A 21,221-nucleotide genomic window follows, 5' to 3' on the forward strand; every position below is an offset into this window, starting at 1 on the left:
GGAGCACTATCAAAGAATGGGTATTAGACTTTTTCAAAAGCCTCTCCAATCCTTGAACATGTATTTCCTGTCTGCCTCTGCACTATTGGAGTCATTCCAATGCCTGGAAGAAAAATAAGAGACACAGTGGAGGAGGATGTCATACCTAATACAGATATTAATTTCAGCATAAGAATTCAGGAAATTCTAAGTATAGCCATGAAAGCTTCCATACCCCTCAAAGCTTCTCCCTTTTTAAAAAATTGAAACCATTCTAATGAAGCAACAAAGTATACTTAAATGAGACTGCACACCTGAAAAATAAGAAATATTTGTAGATCTTTCCTAAATGTTGATGCACATAAGCTTAGTAAAAATAATTAAACCAAATTTTTGCCATAATATTTTGGACTTCCAAACCAAGGGTAAAAAAACCAAATATCTTTTATTCTCTCAGTTCATGAAAGAGCTGATAGTTAATGCCCTATTAATTTACTATGAGAAATTTAGAATTTGAAATTCCAATAGACACAATGTATGACAACAGTTGTAACTCCCTTATTCTAAATGTCACAGTAGATATAGTATAGTTGTGGATAAAGTTATATTTTACCTTTTATCTTTATCTTTTCATATTTACTCCTTAAATAATTTCAACTTAACCATTTATATTTTTAATTAACGTAATTAAATTATTAACAAAAAGGAATATTGCTTTCTGACATTTTTATAATTTCTAGAAAAGCCAGATTTCTGCTTTTTGGAAGAAGATGCTGGAATCTGTCGAGGTTATATTACTAGGTATTTTTATAACAATCAATCAAAGCAGTGTGAACGCTTCAAGTATGGTGGGTGCCTTGGCAATCTCAACAACTTTGAATCACTGGAAGAATGCAAGGACACCTGTGAGGACTCATGTACGTTCATTTCTCATCTCCTTTTACTTCATTTTATAGCATTCTTTTTAAAATAAGGCATCCTAGAGGATGTTCAGGCTTACCCAGATTTTGTTGCAGCCATGCAAATGAAGATCCACTGTAGTCACTCTTAATCTGATAGAAATTAGTCACCATGTTAGTTTATTTAAGAAACAGAGAATTAAGAAATTTATAGTGGAAATTATTTCCATAGAAATTGCTTTTAGGTTATGTTATTTAATCTTCCTTTCTGAGAATACTGTAGTGCAATTTAGGCACAAGAGTAGGACTGCTGAAATCCCTTAGGCTTATAAAAATTTGAGAGCACGTGGTTCTTTAGAAACTACCACCTAAAATCAGTCAGTTTTATCTGAGCCTAAAATTAATTAAAGGAGTGACTTAAACATTAATTGTTACCTTTTTTGTTTTGACAAAGAACCACAAAGTTACTCATGGAAATATTATAGTATAAGATACATATATAAAGATATATATATCTTATATATATGGGATATAAAGATATATAAAGATTCACTAATTTAACATACCAATGTGAATAAAATTTCTAGACATCTACTTTTCTTAACACAACTTCTGTGCTTTGCTTTATGTGTACAATTATGAGCTTGTGAAAATGTCTTCTATTTTAATTGGCTGTATTTTTTTCCAGTGAATGATTTCCAGGTGGATGATTATAGAACCCAGCTTGATGCTGTGAATAATGCCTCCTTGACTCCCCAGCCTACCAAGGTACCCAGCTTCTTCGGTAAGACTCTCTTTTAATTGCTGCCAGAAAAATATTATCATGGTAACAATAGAAATAGAATGTATATGAGAACTATGCTTTTTAGAAAATTATACTTCTTTTGTTACTTAATAATACGTGTGTTGAAATACTGAGATTCAAAATTGCTTAAGACCTTTTGTCCCAGAAAAGTGATAATTTTCCTAGTCTATTTTAAAGTATGCTTTGTAGTAGGCTTTTGATTACATATCCCATGAAAACTTTTACATGATATTTAACTCTGCACCAAATTTATCTTATAAAATAATGCTAGGAATTATCAACTTCATCATTGTAATGGCAGCAGTGTGTCAAAAGCATCCTAAAGTGTTCTTAAATTGAGCATAGCATTGGAGAAGTTCTCTGGTGTTAGTCACAGGACAGATTAGGAATTCGGTGACTAACCATCCGTGAGGCTATGTCACTCTGAGAGAATTTTCTTTTGGATGTATGCAGAACACTTTTCTGGGCTCTGTCCTGTCAACATATTTGTCAAATTTAAACAAACATACAGGAAATATGCTCACAAAAATGCAGAGCTGGGAAAATAATGGAAATACTGGAAAACATAACCAGACACTACAAATATCTAGACAAACAACCTAAAAAGTTGAAAGTTAATGGGATGAATGTAATTCTTTCTAAATTTAAAAAATCACAAGTGCTTATTCAGAAATTGGAGATTTTGCTTAGAAGCAGTCCGTATAAGTGTTAAACGTAAAGGTGGCATGTGTTGAGAGTTCTGTGGCTATTAAAATTTCAGCCTTAGGGTAAAAAGAGACATAGTGTCTGGGGCACAGGTTCTCTACCCCAGCCATGTGTCAGAATTGGATGGGGTTCAGAATGTCTTTGAGCATCTTTCTTTACAAAAAACAAACAAACAAGCAAAACTTCTGCCCAGATGGATTTAAAGGACTGCAAATGTTGTCTGTGATTTATCTAGAATGAGGAATATAGTCCTACATTGACCTGATGATGTCTGTGGACTTGCTTCAGCCCTGAATGCCATACCTTAGAAGTCACTGGACTGAGACTTAGGACTGGAAAGTGTAAGGAGATGTGAGATCTAAGAGAGAACATTATATATACTCTCAGTACTTGAAACACTGTCATGTGAAAGGAAAATTAAATTCTGTACATGCCTCACTCAATCTTCTCCATTTCAGTCTTCCCTGTCCATATCCCCCTGGTTCCTTATCTCCCTCAACCCAGCCTAAGAATCAGAATTAATGAATGAAATCTAAAGTACAAATTTCTTTCTGTAAAGTGTTTATTTTTAATGTGAGGTCTTCAAAAATGAATGAGTGCTTCAGTGACTAAATTCCCCAAATTGCAGGCATTCAAATAGTGTTCCAATAGTACTTGCAGTGTCATAAAGGGCATGCAAAATTTCAGAGGGAGTTAGTATATTCAAAATGCCTTCAGGTCTTTAGATTTTATAATTAGAGCAGTGAAGTATTACATCTGTCACTGCTTGCAATTATATAAATACATTTTATAATAACTTAAGAAAATACAGTTCTATGTTTATGTAAAAACTTGTTCAACGTTTTAGCAAATGTGTAAGGTTCTCCGTGGGTATTAGGTTCTTTTGAAAAGATGTAAATCCTTTAAGGTTTTGATTCAGTGTACAGGAATAAGAATGTGCCCCACAATACAAATACAATAGCATTCATTTAAAATTCTTTTCATTAAAAACAATCCTTAGGTATTTGAATATTCCAAAAATATAGCTAGATTGTGTTATTGTTATTAAGTGAAATATTTATAAATATAATTTTAATGTTTCTCTTTCTGATGATAATAGAAAAACATTTTAGAAATTTTGTTCAATGTTACTGGAAAATGGTTTGGTAATTTTTTTTAATTGCTATTTATTCTCAACCATAATATTGCAAATTAGCATGAGAATATATATTTTCCAGTGAACCCTCTTGACTCAAGATATTTGAATGCTTATTAAGAACAACTGAGGTTTAATTTTCTTTCATTTCCATATTTCAATATTAATAGGCTACATAGGTGACCTCAAATATTGAAACTTGCTCTTCCTTAAAGAGGTTTTTGTTTTGTTTTGTTTTGTTTTGTTTTTGCGGTACGCGGGCCTCTCACTGTTGTGGCCTCTCCCGTTGTGGAGCACAGGCTCCGGACACGCAGGCCCAGCAGCCATGGCTCATGGGCCCAGCCGCTCCGCGGCACGTGGGATCCTCCCAGACCGGGGCACGAACCCGTGTCCCCTGCATTGGCAGGCGGACTCTCAACCACTGCGCCACCAGGGAAACCCTAAAGAGATTTTTTATAAATGTTTTGTAAGCATGGCCCTGTGCAAAAGTGAGAGCAAATTATTTGATTTTAATTCTTTGTCCTGAATTGTGAGGATCTCTGCATAGTTACAATAAATATGTGCTCAGTACATGTGGGAGAGAAGTAATTCTAACACAGTATCTCTAAATGTATGCAGTTCTGTGTAAGATCTTCAGAATGAAAGACTGTCACAACTGGTTCTTCTTGACTTTCCTGCTGGGATTGGCACTAAAATATAGTGGATAAGAGAAATGACTCTGAGCCTGAAGACTTGGTCTCAGATCCCATTTCTTTCACTTACTAGCTGTGCAACCTTAAGATAATTCTTAACCTCTCAGAACCTTATTTTTTCCCACCGCAAAATGAGGATGTTAATAATATAGTACTTACCTCATAGGTTTTATTGTGAGGTGAAATCAGTCAATATACATAACTTGCTTAGGACAGTACCTGATAACCTATTGAGTGCTACATAAGTATGATTTGTCATTATTACCCATGTAATTCAGAGCAATACAAGCCTTAGTTCCCAGGTCTTAGTTTCTCATCTGTAAAACAACTCTTTGTAAATTCCCATTTGCAGGAAAAGGTGGTATTTCAGCCACTTATAAAATCTCTAATTATTCAAATAAGTGCTTCAGTAAAAAAAATTACAATTAACCTTTAAAAGAGAATTCACAATAGAACTAAATACATATGTGGGAACTTAAACAGTTCAAATGTGTTTCCTAGAAACAAATTGAGAATATAGGCATGCAGAAGTATCATGGGGCTTTGAAACCAAAAGAATTTTATTTGTAAAATTTTTCTTTATAGTTTTCAGTATTTCCAGCTTTCCAAATTTTCAGAATTCTGCCACCATTTTTCCATTTATTTCAGCTTGAGCATTTGGTAATCTCTTTTGATCACTTCTGTTCTAGTCAGTCATTAAATTCTATTGCTTTTTCTGATGAAATGTCCATTCTCATTGTCTCCATTTTCCGTCTAGCCTGTTTCCTTCAGACTATCAATCCTTCATGTTTAGATTACAACAATCATATGTCAACCAAACTGGGATGCTAAAAGAAATGAAAGGAGAATGCTAAAAAAAATTTTATTTATTTAAAATATATACATATAGACAGAAAATTGGGTTTGTCATTTTGGTGGATAAATATTATAGTTTTATTTTAAAACATTTCAATTTTTAAAAAGCACAATATGTTGGAACATGATATACCAAAAAATAAGCATGAACTAATACTAGCTCTGGCAGACCAGATGTTATAGACATTAGATAGGTAGATAAGGAGGATAAATAAATAGATATCGCAGAGTTCAGCTATAACTCAGATATACTACATATATTATTAATATGGTCATATACCAGGCATAAGTCAAGTAAAACATTTTATGTATATGTGTGTATATGTATAGACATAAAAGACGGAGATGGAGAATCAGAGCTACATATAACATGTATAAGATATGACCTTTTTTGACATGACTGGCCTACTTAGATACATTCATTATATTAGAGTCAAGCAAATTTACATATTTCTCTTGCTTTATAGAAAAGATTTTTAACTTAATGGATACATTTTTTCCCCATGTTAATTTAGCCTCATCCACTTGGCTTAAATTTGTCTGTTATCTGTTAGCTGTCTACCTATTCCAGATTTTGTCTCACTATCCTGTAAATAAAAAAGTTTTTTGTCCATTCAGAATAGATATTGTCATTAAACACAAATTATCCACTATCTTCATTATTATTAAACACAAGTTATCCACTGCTTTCTCCCACCTAAAACTCACTGGCCTTCCTCATCGTATCTAAGCTGCTTTTTTACCACCATAAGGAAGACTTCTTCCTCTCTCTTTCCCCTGGCTTTTTATTTTGATTCATTTAATATTTATATTGCTTGATGTGTCAGCTCTGCCTCACTGACTAGATTACAAGTTTTTTGAAGGAAGAGACCATGGATTATATATTTTGTAGACCTCCCTCCCCTAGTGTTTATCCCATTGTTAGGCACAGGATAGAAGATTAATATTTTTTTTATTTATTAATTTTGTAATCCACAGTTACAACAGAAAGAACAAATGACGGTTGGAAGAATGCTGATCACACTTACCAAGTCTTTCTGAACATCTGCATTCATGCATCCATATTCATTTTAAGATTACATAGCATTTTATGCATATGTTAATAATTGTTTTTTGGTATTTCTTTAATATTTATATGGTATATGTGATGCCTTTCATAGGATACTATTAATAAAGTTTTAATATTTATATGCATAGAGTTAATATATTCCTCTCAATATATCTCTTTGATAAACATCTAACTAGCAAAGAAAAACTAATGTTTTCAAGTGTTCATATTGGTACTGGGCCTTTTGAGTGGACTTGACTCATTCATGAAAAAAGTGGATTATCCTTCTGCTGCTCATAGCTTCCTTTGCTTCTGTATATCAACTGTTTTTTTGTTTTTTTTTCTACGTGGGCCTCTCACTGCTGCGGCCTCTCCCGTTGCGGAGCACGGGCTCCGGACGCGCAGGCTCAGCAGCCATAGCTCACGGGCCCAGCTGCTCTGTGGCATGTGGGATCCTCCCGGACCGGAGCATGAACACATGTCCCCTGCATCGGCAGGCGGACTCTCACCCACTGCGCCACCAGGGAAGCCCCTGTATATCAACTCTTAATAGCTGTCTTGGAACTACACCAGCTATATGATATTTCGGAAAGAAAAACTTTGAGTAGACTTCAAAAGTCTATTGCCAACCCAGTCTGGTACTTACTATTTAAGAAAATGAACATCTATATACCTGACCTAGTCCCATGTTGCTTCCTGGCAGCCTCCAGGTCAAGGGAGAATGATTGGATGGTATTCTGAAGGCCATTTGGGTACTTGGAACTCTGTGTCTCTCCTGACTGTATTCATTGTATGACCTAGTGGCCAGATTCCATATATATGTGAAAAAAATGGGTAGAAAAGACACACACACACACACACATCTTTTTAAAAATTTTGGTTATCAGCCTTCTGGAAGAGGTGTTATGCTCATCTGGAAGAGGTGTTATGCTCAGAAATTGCCTGATTGACACCAAACAAACACCATTACTGATATGGTCAATTTACAGATTTGCAAGAGAATGTTGTCACCTATTTGGCCTCTTGTTGAAGCTGTGGTTACATAAAGGAGACTATTACAACCACGGAAATTTTTTGGAAAGAAAATAACCTCCATCAACTGAAGAGTTACACACTTAGCTATATACCACAGTTAATCACTAAGCAGTGTCAACAATTCTGGAAAACCCCACTCATCAACAACCCGCTTCCATAGTCCCAAAGAAGTATCCTGTTTTTCATACTGTGTTCTCAAACCAAGAAGCACAGAAACTTCCCTCATAATCTAAATATTCCTGCGTGGTGAATCAGGTGCCTTCAAGCTGACTTTACAAAAATTGATAACAACTTGTGGTAAGGATTCATCAGACCTACTATTTCTTGGCAGGAGATCTGGTGAGAAACAAAAATGTAGCACTTCATCTCTGCCAAGAGTGCTGCCATCTGACTATAGTCACTCTAGGTGACCACTGACTACTTTTGCTAATCCTTTTCTTCCTGGACCATCTCTGGTTTTAACAAGGATAAATTTTTTGCCCCAGTCATAAGATTCCTCCAGAGAAGTGTTTCTAAATATATGGATACCTTTAAAAGAGAAAATTCACAGACCTCCATTTTGAAAACCAAATTACTTTGAATGACATTAATTTTATATGAACAAGTAAAATGGTAGGAATAAACTTCTTTGGCATGTGACCATTACACAACTATAAATCAAAACTTATTCACAAATGAATACAATACAAACTAACAAATTAATAATACTAATTCATTGATTCATTTGATGGCACATGTTTTCGGCTAAAAAGGAAAAATCCCTATATTATGATTTTGGTATGGACTGCTATAGGACATGTTAGGAATGAGATAGGAATAGGTTAGAAAACCCTGTGCTACTCTGTGTTGCGTGTAAGCCTTTGCCCTTTTTCTATTTGAATGCTGGACAATCTTTGCAGGAATGAATTTGAGAAGCATTGATATAAAATGTATATTTTAGGAAAATTCCAACTTTATCTTTCCTAGGGACACAGCAGAATGAGGGTTCTAGTCTTCTATCACATCTTAATGCTATTAAATGGATCCAACTGGCCAGTGCAAATATGATCAGAGAGGGCATAAAATCCTGGAACTTTGGTCTATTTCTAGAATCTGCCCAGGCTGAACATGCCAACTCAATAATTCTCGCCTTCAAATGTTTGAGCTCTCTGAATACCGTTTGGCTCAGCACTGTTACTCCCAAAACTTGTCTTCAGCCTCCTTGTTTGATGACCTGTTTTGATTAGGTATATTTCTCCTGTACAAACTTGATAAATTCCAACTCCACTTACATAACTGAGGGTAAGAAGCTTCTAAGACATACTGAATCTGAGCTTCAAAGAAGAGAGCCTTTGAGAATGAAACATAAAGGATAAGTTGTGACAACTTTCATTTTACCTGATAATTACTAAAATATATTTGCTCAGTTATTTTTATTTTCTAGTTCGTTTTCAGAAGACATATCATAGTGGTTAAGAACATTGGCTTTATGGGCAGAAAGATGTGGTTTAAATTCCAGTTCTGCTATTGCAGACTCTCTCTGTGGCCTTGAAAAAAATTACACAACTTTCAGCCTCAGGTGCCTCATTTGTTATATGTGAAGACTGATAGCTCATAAACTTTTGGGGAAGATTGTAATGACTTATCTTAACCCAGTGTTTAGCACAAATAAGAGCTCAAAATTATTAATATTTGAATTTTTCACGATGGTGGTATCAATGATTATCCAGTATCAACAGAGGTTTAAAGCAGGAAAAAATAAAATAATCAGGAGTATCATTTGTATGCACTTTATTAGTAATAATTTTTAATACAACTAAAGTATGTAACCTTGATTTGAAGTGTCTGTATTTAATATACTTAATACTATGATTACATGAAATAACATAAAGCACTTGTAAAATTCAAACATAATTATAAAATACCAATACCTGTTTCGTGTCTTTGGGTCTTATTTCTAATCAGAGGACTTGCAAACCTGTGTTTCCAACTTTATCTTATGACTTTAGGTACAGATCTGTTATGTTTCTAAATTTCAATTCAGTTCAATAATAATTGAGTGCCTTCTATATGACAGGATTTGTCATGCAGACTGGGAGTTTAATAATAATAAATAAGAGGGTGGTTTTGTCTTTTACAGGCATGCCTGAGAAATAGGGGCATACATAGATGAAGGGAGGACATAGTCATGATGTTGTACTTGCACTGAAGGATTTTCAAAATTAAAATTTTCTGTCTTCTCAAAACCTGAGTTCCATCTTCTATCTAACGTCTTGGACTTGTTTGCCTAGGTGCTGGCTAATCCATAGGCATAGTTCACAATTCCATCTTCATTCAGGGAATTTTCTAAGTAAAGCCACATTGAAAGAAAGCCATGATAAAATGACAAATTTTGAAACTACTGACTGTATTTTATACTCTAATTATATTTCATAATACATTAGAAATATTCCATCTTCTAAGTCAACCAGTCTAGACATATTAGAATTACCTACTCTCTAGCTGTCTCACTACCCACATTCACTCTGGTGCTTAATTTTAGCCATTCCCACTGTAACTGCTTTAGTTAGGGTTATCTTATATTCTCCTCTATTGCAAGTCCCCTACTGGATTCAGCTGACACATGCCTGGTTGTGTTTGTTTCACGCATATAGATCAGAATTTGTCTCTTTCATCCTTTTATGTGTTCAGTCATTTATTAATGTCTACATCATAAAAACCAAATATATTAATATTCAAGGACCTTCTTAATTTTGTCTAAATCTGCTTTTCCAGCCTTGTGTCCCACTATACGCTCCATGCACTCTGCTCTTCAGATAGCTTGGAGTTTGTGAAGTACCTCAACAAACCAGGAATATTCGGACCTGTGCTTTCCTTCACCTATATTCCCTCTACCTCCTTTGCTTATTAAAATTTCTTGAAAGCTGATCAAGGGACTAAATAAGCATTACTTTTCACCTTTTACTAAAATCTTATAGGGTTTTCAGTGTTGCAGATATGAAGAAAAGTTTTTCTAATGTATTATAAGGTATAATTATCTTAGTATAAGTTTACTCATAAGAGTCTCATAATTTGTGATTTTACTATGGCTTTCTTCCTTTGTGGCTTTATTTAGAAAAATCCCTTGATGAAAATAGTTTTGTGAACTTTGTCCATGGATTAGGCAATATCTAGGCAAGGAAATCCAACTGAATAAATATCTACCTAATTTCCCTTCCTCCTGTTTAATCTGTGGGGCTTCATTGTCTGGGCAAGGTTTCTGACAGTCAATTTCCCCATGACCTTTCAGTTTCAAGTGCCCTGGCAGTTTACCTTTTACATTTCAACCTCAGCTAAGTGGCCCAGTACACACAGAAAAAAGAAAGTTCCATAGTGCTTGTTTTCCCATTCCCTGCCCTCTTTTCTATATGGCATGTCAGTTTCTACCCATTTAACACCAGTTCTACCTAGTGAATGGAGATACATGCTTTCCCTGTAGTACAAATTTACTATCTGTAAATAGTAAATTTACAAGTGACAGGTTTATTCTTCATTCCTAATCTGAAATAGATTCTAATCTCTAGCCTTTCTTTATGACCCCATAACACTGGGATCCCCCTAAAAATATTTTTATTATATAATATCTCTAATATTTATTATATAATATATTTTATTACATAATTTGAGCATTATAATTGAAGACAACTTGCAAAAAATACAAAAGTAGAAGAAAAAATTAGCCATATTTGCATTACGCGGAGACACTCACCATTAATATTCTAACATATTTCCTTTAACTATTTCTTTGCTATTTTTGTTTCCAGCTCATCATGAAGTAAATAAAATACCGTAAAAGTAGCTTCTGGAGGATCCCCAGCAATATAGAATAGGCTTAGCACAAAAGAATCTATTTTGCAGAGTTGTAAAGTCTAAGCTCCCTACGTCATAAAAACATCTCTACAGTGATCACCTTTCCCACTGATTACATACCCTCTCAGCTTTTTGTGTGTGTTTATATATGTATATGTATGTGCTTAATTTTGGGGTGTTGACACAAAAAGATAAACTATCATATTTTATTGATTGTGAGGTACATATTTTTCCATGTTTTAACATGGTTCAGATCATGATGAAACTTGTAACTTATGGTATGTAACAGTGTAATTGTATTTTTTTCTTTATAAGCAGTGCATAAAATAATGGTGCATCTTAAAATCAATGGCACCTTAGGTTCTGTAAATTTGCAGAACATTTGAGTAATGAGCAATTACTTCCACTTTTGTGGGTATGAAGAGAAAATAAAAGCAACAAATGGTAAATAAATACAATGCAGTAAGGTCCAAGTTTGTTAAAATTTTTAGGCACTTTTCTTTTTGTTAAATTGTTTAGGCACTTTTAAACACTGTTGTAAATGTATAAATTTATATAAACTTTTAGTGGAAAAGGCAACAGCATCTACCAAATTATAAATTGAATATAGCTTTTGCACTATTCTAATTTTAGAAATATCTCCTAGAAATATCTGAACCAGTATATAAGGATGTTCATGAGCCACTGTCTGGAACTGAAAAAAATAGATTACCTATGTATACACAATAATGGATTAAGTATACTGTAGTCAATTCAAAAAATTAAATACTGTGCATACATTAAAAAGAATGAGGTAGTAGGGCTTCCCTGGTGGCCCAGTGGTTGAGAGTCCGCCTGCCGATGCAGGGGACACGGGTTCGTGCCCCGGTCCGGGAAGATCCCACATGCCGCAGAGCAGCTAGGCCCGTGAGCCATGACCACTGAGCCTGCGCGTCCGGAGCCTGTGCTCCGCAACGGGAGAGGCCACAACAGTGAGAGGCCCGCGTACCGCAAAAAAAAAAAAAAAAAAGAATGAGGTATACAGATGAAGAAATGTGGAAACAAGCCAGAAAATATTATCAAATATAATAATGAGACAGAACAGTATACTAATATGTTTGCATATGCAAACGATTTGGGGGAAGATATTCCCAAACCACTGGTGGTGGTTTAAAGGGCAAGGGTCAAATTATGGAGAACTTTTGTTTTATATTTGTCATACTTTTATATTATTTCAACATTTTACAATGATAAAATATAATTAGAAAATAAAAATCTTTATGTTTTTCTTCACAATAAAATTATGGGAAAAAAGAATTTGTTGTTCAAAGGAAAGATTTGTTATTCAATTCCCTAAAACAATCTCAGAAGACAAAAAATAATTTATTCAACAAGTGATGAGGTAGTTCCTAAAACCTAAGTTCGTTGGTAAAATAAAAGCCTAAATATAGGCATGTAAAATGAGACAGTAAGAGAGACACCATAGTAAAGATTCAAGTGAGTACAAAATTCAAAGTTTAGTGTATAAGTTTCAAAGCAATTGCATAAGGCACTTTACATATAAAACTGGCTCTGGAGCATCACCTTATAGTTTACCAGTCATACTACATCATGGCAGCTCCTGGCAGAATATAAGTGGATCCTGAATTCTGAAATCTATCATAGACCCTCTAAATGGAAGCTATCCAAATTGTTATTAATGGCAAGATCAAGACAGAATGCATTTGGTTATTAAATTACTTTGGAAAAGAACAGAAGTCAGGTTAGCGTCTTTTTATTCGATCTTAAATTTCTGTGAATAATTATAATCTAGACCAAAATATCACATTGTGCAACTACTTCAAAATCTTTATATTTTCTTTCACTGTAGATATCAAAGTCTGGATTTTGAATAGGTGAGTGCCTGTGTTTATCTAGAATAAATATGTTAATTTAAAACAGTCAAGCTTATCTCCTCACAGCGGGCAAAAATATTTCTATTTCCTCACCTTTGGAGATTGAATCAAATGATAATCAAGGACCCAAAACATCCTTGGAGCTAAAATGTCCTTGAGAAACCATCTGCTTCATTATTTTAATTCTGTTGTTTATGCTAAAATAATCCAATGAGAGTCTTAACTGCTTAGAGTTTAAATGATTTTAGGAGAAATAGATTAGTTTATGTAGTGGGTATAACTCATGTTTCTGAAGAGTAATGACATTATGAAGACTCCCCAACTGATGATAATTTATTGCATTATTAAATACATAATTTTTAAAATTTAAAATACAACATTCTTAGTGATTAATTTCAAGCTTTAACACCCTAATCAAAATATTCTTACTTCTCTATATTGACCTGGGTCAAATGTGAGTTGTGTTTGATGATCTGTCTGGGTAGTGATTAAAACAGGACAAATAAATGAGATAGACAAACAGCTGTCATCGGGTCAGTCATGGACAGACACTTTCTGAGTAGGAGCTGCTATCTGTTAAGAGGGACAATTCAAGTCTGCACACCAGATGCCAGGCTGTCAGAAAGCAGCATTCCACACATCCTCTGATTCAGAAGTCACAAAGAGCTTCGGGTAGAGGCAATCTGATGCCTGGGACAATTTAACAGGTAGAAAAACTCTTTTTGATGGATCTGTGCTGTCAACTGTCTGTTTGCTTTCAAACTAATCCCCTGCCTTCTTCATGCTCTTTCTTTGGCAAACCGTTGGCAAAACAGTTTGGCAAAACATGCTCTTTTCAGTGGCAAACTGTTGGAAGACTGGGTCACCAAAGGAATACAGACGCTGCAGTACCTCTCTCCACCAAAACTGTGTGGTGTATGCTCCATGGTTTCAGATCCCACTGGAGAGATCATTTTGGTTCTAGCTTTCACAAGATGTTTGAGGCTCCTGGCCTGTGATAACAGAGACACATCCCTTGTTACCTTTAATCTAGGGACTGTAGCCCCAGATATCCAAGCCAACTTTTGCTCAAGTTGAAATGGCATTGATTTTGTTATGGGGCCAGTTTTACTCTAGATTGTAAGCAAAAAGAAGGATGATTTTGCTCCCTGTCATCAGAAAACTCTCTCTGTCCCGGAATAAGGAACTTTAGGTAGGGCATTGCTATTAAGACATAATAACTAACGTTTGAAAAGAAGTGTACAACTTACAAGTACATCCATATTATTATTTTCAACTTACTGTGGGCTAATGACATCTTGTGTACAAAATGCTAAAGTGAAATTGATGTATAAATCATATCATCATACTTACACATATACTATGAAGCATCTGTGGGTACTTTCTGAGGATAATTTTTCAAAGAATAGCAATTTCTTCTGTTTTCTCTGTTTCTCAAATCAGGCTAATTGCTTGTGGGGTATTTCATTTGTTTCTGAACATAGGTGATGACTTTTGATGACTCATGGAATTAGAAGTGGTGGCAACTGATAACCGTCTCATCATCTCATATTCTTGGCTGTGGATTAATGAGAATCCACAACATACCTATTGGATAAGCTTGCACAATATTGGACTCAATTAGAACATATCTCTCCTAGGTTCTTAGAAATTTCCTCTTAGTTGAGCCATTGTTGGGGCAAAAAGACCTTGACATTTTCTAAAAAATTAAGCACACATTCTCACCAAGTACATTTTAAATTTGATTTATGATGGCAATAATCATGCACTGTAACCCCCAAATGGGGTGAGGCCAAACAAATTAGACTACGTGATTTTGAATGATGTTTTATAGATCCTAGGAGTTTCTTTTAAAATCAGTGTCTAGGGCTTCCCTGGTGGCACAGTGGTTAAGAGTCCGCCTGCCGATGCAGGGGACATGGGTTCGTGCCCCGGTCCGGGAAGATCCCACATGCCGCGGAGCGGCTGGGCCCGTGAGCCATGGCCGCTGAGCCTGCGCGTCTGGAGCCTGTGCTCCACAACGGGAGAGGCCACAACAGTGAGAGGCCCGCGTACCGCAAAAAAAAAACAGTGTCTACACACCTAGTCAAAGACTAAATAATACAAAAATTTTAAATGTGATTTCAGTTCTTGAATTGACAGAAAATGTCACCTTTCTAAAATGTTTTATCATAAATTATTCCCATAGTATTCCCACTGCTTCTCTTATATGTTCCAGAATTTCTCTTTACATGAGACGTTATATCAAGACACTCTAATATTTAAATACATAGAAGGCAGAAGGTTATAAAATTGTGTTTATCAATTTAAGATCTTTTTCATTTTTTTCTCAAATTGTTTTATTTCTCTTTTAGTCTATTCACCTGGGGTTCACTTGCCATCAAACCACTTCTTGCTTTTTTGCACAACCTATTTGCCTTCATTGCTACTGGATTCCTCAAAGTTCTGTTTTCTGCCAGTGATGTACATTTAGCAAATCCTCTTCATCTGCATTTGCTGTACCACATCTCACTATTTGGCAAAGCCACTAAAGCTCTCTTTTACTGATTCCTGACCATCCTCCAATTTACCTGCGGTACTGATTTACCAATAATAATATCAAGCAGTTTAGCTCTGCTACTGAAGAGTACCAGCTTCCCCTCACTGACAGGAATTCCAGAAGGAGCTAAAAATTATCATTGGGCTGAAACCATTTTTCTGCTTCGCCTTAAGGAAATGAGTTATCCTTTCATTACCCTAATTGCATGGTTTTTTTCCTTCTGTTTTTGAAAGTGGTTGGTCCCATTGACAGACCAGCCTGTCTGTCTGGTTTAAACCTGTAAATGTCTGATCTTTCCTGCCTTTAGCAATATTCCTTCCTTTGCAAAAATATCTAACTCATCTAGAACTGATGGTTCAATTCACAAGAAAACTTTATTACTAAGCCAGATCATCTCTTCTGAGCTCCTTTTCCAAAGCTTAAGGTTAGAATTTGCTATACCTGATTCCCTGCGCTTTAAATTGTGATATGTTATATCATTCAGAACTTTAGTCAGGGAAAGAACTCTTTCTCAGCTTCAGTTTGTGTCATACAATGAGTAAGGATTTTGCTCATCAGGACTTGTTTTGCAAAGTTGAATACTCATGAACAAATGATATGTAAACAATGATAATTTTTTTAAAAATTGATATGGTTAATAAATTTTCACAAATTAAATTGTTGAATAGTGGTTGTTTGTATTATGTACAACTAGTTTTGTCACATAAAGAGTAATCTCGGCACTTTCCTTTAACAAATGTACCTACTTTTACATTTATTGGAGAAAGGTGTCAGTATAGTGGACACTTGGAGATTGGTTTAACATTTTCCTAGAATTGAAATACATGAATTTTGTTACTTTAATTCATTCAGATTACTGTTTTACATAAACATGCCACAAGACTAATCTATAAACAATAAATATGAAAGTTTCAGATTAACTATCATATATGGCTTACCATGTTTTCTTGATGTTTCTAGAATTTTATGGCCCCTCCTGGTGTCTGAGCCCGGCAGACAGAGGATTATGTCAAGCCAATGAGAGTAGATTCTACTACAATTCAATCATTGGGAAATGCCGCCCATTTAAGTACAGTGGATGTGGAGGGAATGAAAACAATTTTACCTCTAAAAAAGCATGTCTTAAGACTTGTAAAAAAGGTATAGAGGACATTCTTCCTATTAATTCACTAGTGTTTAAGATAATAATTATATTGAAATTATGAATGAATTTTAATCTATGAAAGTATGAAATGAGTTCTATTTATAATAAGAAACAGTATTATTATTTAACTAAGTGTCCCCTTTTCAACTACATTTTGATAATATTGCCAGATATGTTAACTGTAATTCCTTTTAATGTGTCTTCATAGAAAAAAATCAATTTTAAACAAAATATTTTATTCTTTTAATATTTAAATACTAAGCTTTCATTTTAAAGGATTATACCAAAATATCTTTAAGCTTTCTAATGCACAAAACTTTAATGTATTTATTTTCTTCTGACAATAAAAATGTTGCATATTTATAGAGTATTAATATGTAAATAAAAATCATCTATAACTCTACATAGCCACATGTCCACTTTAATAAAATGAGTATTATTTTGTAGCTCAAGGTGAATAATAAAAATCAATAACGTTTACCCATTTATGCAAAGTGACATCCTTAGAAAGAGGTTGTTTACACAAAGATATAGACAAATTAAAGACTTTTAAACCAATTACATGTTTTTTGGTTTTAAACATTAAAAGATAATTTGAAGAAATTTTAGATTAAATGTTTTATTATGTTGTTACTTTATCATGCATAAATTTATTTATCTTCCTTTTTAGGTTTTATCCAAAGAATATCAAAAGGGGGATTAATTAAAACCAAAAGAAAAAGAAAGAAGCAGCCAGTGAAAATAGCATATGAAGAAATTTTTGTTAAAAAGATATAAATTTGTTACATTACAACATTATTTCTACTAAATATTTTGGATAAAACTTTTCATTATGATTCCTATTTTTTCTCACCTGAAATCTTTTTAATGAATTTTTCATGAATTTTCTATGCATATATTACCTGCTATTAATGCATTTGCATCAGAGTTCCTTTACTTATCTGGTCAAATTGCTTATTCTATGGCTATAACTTATTAACTGTCTACTCTGAACTTATTATTCTCTCAATCCCTTTCTAACTATCTGCCATAACTACAATTTATCATACAACTGACATCAAATCAGTCCATTTTACCATTTGGTGATCATCCTATTTGAGAATGTGTTGTCACTTATTTGTTTTGATCATGTATACAATTATATTTTTTACAGCCTATGTCCAGATTAAGAAATACAACTATTAAAGATCAAGTGGTTTTGGGGTTTCACATCTAAAATAGTGGCAAGCATCTTCTTCTGATAAAGATCACTCAATTTGGAAAGATCACTCATTTGGAAAGAGCTGGTAATAACAGAATTCTGTCATGTGATTCCCTCCCTAGACATACTTTTTCTCCTTTTGCATTAACCAGTACCTCGAACAATCTTGAGCCAAACCGTATCTGAACAAAGAAAGTCAACTCTACGTCATGTGCCTGCCTGATTTTGATTGATGTAACTTTTATTTGCTTATGGCTCATCATATCAGTAAAGACGGCTGAATAGCTGTGTGTTAAATACAGATCATGATAAGAAAAGACTTGGTGGGAAAGGGAATTTCTTAGTGGCAATCAAAAGGAAATTGTTTATGTACTTCCTAATTTTATTGCTTGACAAACTTTTCTCTTACCAAAAATAGCAAGTATATTTAAAACTCCTGAAACCTATTCATTTATAATTAGGCTTTGCACACAAAGCAACCAGTAATTCATGCTTTTAAAACAAAATCATGTTATTTCTGTAGAAAAGGAAGAGAAAATTATCAGCAAGGAAGATTCTACTAGAAAACATATGTGTTATTCACTCTCAGGCTTTTAACTAACATTTCTCTGGAGTTAATTCACTTTATCCAGATCTATACCTTTCCTTCGCTGCTGAGTCATGTACAGCCTGACATCTCAACAGCCTTCTAGATATTTCAGATTCTATGATGTTCACTTCAAATTTCACATTAAAATTTGAACTTGTCATCTAGAAACAACTAACCACTTTATCCATTTAGTTTAGCTTAGTTACTTCTCTCTAGCAATAGTATCATAATTCTGCCTGCTCCTCAGGCTTGAAAGTTTGAACCCATTTTGATTTCTTATTTTCCCTCATATACTACTTCCAATCAGTTTCTAAACACTAACGCTTCCTTTTTCATAAAGTTCATCTAACTCCCAGGCTTTTTACATCTACTTCATTCTTCATATCATTATTAATTCTTTTCTTTTTTAAATTTTTCCTTAAGCTTTATTTTTTTAGAGCACTTTTAGGTTCACAGCAAAATTGAGAGGACATTTCAAGATTTCCCAAATAACTCTTGACCCTACACATGCATGGCCTCCACCATTATCAACATCCTGCAACAGAGTGGGACATTTATTACAACTGATGAAACTACATTGACAAAACATAATCATTCTAAGTCCACAGTTTACATTATAGTTCACTCTTGGTGTACATTCTATGGGTTTGGACAAATGTGTAATGACATGATTCTACCATTTACAGTATCAAACGAAGTATTTTCACTGTCCTCAAAATCCTCTTTGCTCTACCTATTCACTCCTTTTCCTTCCCCAAACCTTGGAAACCACTTAAGAATTAATTCATATATTTCTCCACCACTCAAACCTTCGATGACTCAGTAATTGGTACTTAACCCCACCCCATCCCTCAATTTTGATATATTTATATATATTTTTGCACTTACCTACACTACTCTTTCATGACTATTTCAATTTAAAGTGGTATTCACTGATCACTGAATATATGTTTAATTACTTAGTTTATTCATGCTGATTTTTTATTTAAAAATATGATCCCCTCCAGACCATTCATGTGAAGTCAGGGTACAGCTGATGTGAACTATAAAATCACTGTATTTTGAGGCATAATATGAAAAGTTCTAATATACACCCTATGGCGTAAAAATTATATCATTGAAAAATAGTGTCAATTTGTTCACTTAAGAAAATTTCTATATCTTGATTTCAAATATTCATACATAAGTAACTGCCTTAAACTGAGTCTCTGCTGTGGAATTTGGAACTTTTGGAAATCAAAATCTCTTGTGAAATATTCCTGTTATCTTTTATACATGGATAGCGATAGCTTTAAATAAAGGGTAAAGTCTCCCTAGGTCAAGTTGCAAGTTGCTACCAAGGACATATAAACAGCACATTGGTGAGTTGACTATTTTCGCCAACAACTATTCATGGCTTCATTACTTAGTCAAGAAAGACACACACTGAGAGATGGTTTGCAATGTTTAATGCATGTGAATATTATGTTTACTGTGTTTTTAAGTAAGATTGTCGCTGGTGGTATTGTTTTCCCTTATTTTGCATAATCAAATGCATCTAACTGTGAATTTTATATAGAATTACATTATACAGCATATAATGCTTATTTACCGACTTTGTTTATTCTCTGTTCAAAATTAACCACGTATGCTGAAAATTGCTCAAATGATTTTATTTTTTACAGTATAAGAAATAAAATATATTATCCTGAATAGTAAAGTATGACTGTTATACTCATGAGTTTTTTATACTTCAAAAAATAAAAATTAATGCTCTTCAGTTATTCCAAAGATAAAGAGTTCTAAGACAAAGAAAAAAATTATTCCACAAGCTCCACTCTACTTACCTCCTTTAATTGGAATTTGCTAATAATCCTTTCAGTTATAAATGGGCATCCATGTGTTATGATTTCTTACTCAGCAAATTAGTGTGCTATGCCTTATAATCCATATATTCTACATTTAATTTATTCCATATATATTTCTACCAATCATCTCATATTTGTACAAATATATTTAAATATATATCATATGACAATATATTATATAAATGACTTCCGATCCTGACTATTGAAGGAGGCCTGTCCAATTTTTATACCAGAAGAAGGAAGAATATGACATTAAAGTAACCAATTATTTAGGGGACTTTCTGATTTTTTCACCAGCTCTTCCTGCTCGTCTCGTTTTCATGAAGTTAGCGTTTGTATTTACTCTCTCCAATTTTTGACTTTTAGTTCTTTCTCAAGGACTTGAACATGGACACATCTTAGTTGCCTTCCCTGCATTCTGCTTTGCAGAACCGGAAACCTTGATCTTGTCAGCCGCTCAGGCCCAACCTGTGAACTATTCTAACCACATAGCTGAAGTCTTGGCTAGGATTATTCAGACCACTTTTAAAGGGAGTAATAATACATGATAATTCATCTTACCAAAGAGAGAGAGGTGCACAGGCATTTAATCATATAACGTAACAATAAATAAAATAGAGCTTTAGGACAACAGGTATGATCTCCTCATCAATTTGCTTACAAATGAGAAAAATTCTGGCCCACACAGTCTGAAACAAAACAGGGATATTTTTTATCACAAAAATTGAAAAAGTCAAAGGTATCTGACTGCATTATGGTTGGATTCAGGGCCTCATATTGTCATCAGAATTCAATCTATCTTCACCTCTGATTCCGCTGCCCAACATTTTTTGCCTTTATTTTCTAATCTCACAGGATTTCAAGATGACTTCCAGAATTTAAGTCCCACATCCTCTCAGAGTAAAGTTTTCTAGAAAAGTTTGTACTCTCTTACCTCAAAGAATTGAAATAAAGTCCTGACCTCAGGCATGATCCATGAAAGAAATAATTGATAAGCTAGATTTCATTAAAATTAAAAGCTTCTGCTCTGCAAAATATCAAGAGCT

General features: G+C 34.1%; 1 protein-coding gene across 3 annotated transcripts in view; it reads left to right on the plus strand.

Annotated features, from left to right (window-relative positions):
* The window catches only part of TFPI (tissue factor pathway inhibitor), a 69,067-nt gene extending 49,046 nt beyond the window's left edge, over positions 1-20,021 (plus strand). Inside the window, exons 5-8 of one of the 3 annotated variants that reach the window (XM_060016455.1) lie at positions 720-896; positions 1,567-1,662; positions 16,355-16,534; positions 17,209-20,021. In XM_060016455.1, coding sequence (XP_059872438.1) covers positions 720-896; positions 1,567-1,662; positions 16,355-16,534; positions 17,209-17,315 — 560 coding nt within the window. In that variant the 3' untranslated portion in view covers positions 17,316-20,021. Of the gene's footprint in view, positions 1-719; positions 897-1,566; positions 1,663-6,048; positions 6,276-12,830; positions 13,499-16,354; positions 16,535-17,208 lie in introns of those variants that run through there. The other 2 variants (XM_060016457.1, XM_060016456.1) reach the window with 2 other exon arrangements.
* The last annotated feature ends 1,200 nt before the right edge of the window (positions 20,022-21,221 follow it).

This window comes from Delphinus delphis, chromosome 7, assembly GCF_949987515.2.
Source record: "Delphinus delphis chromosome 7, mDelDel1.2, whole genome shotgun sequence".
NCBI classification, from domain to species: Eukaryota; Metazoa; Chordata; class Mammalia; order Artiodactyla; family Delphinidae; genus Delphinus; species Delphinus delphis.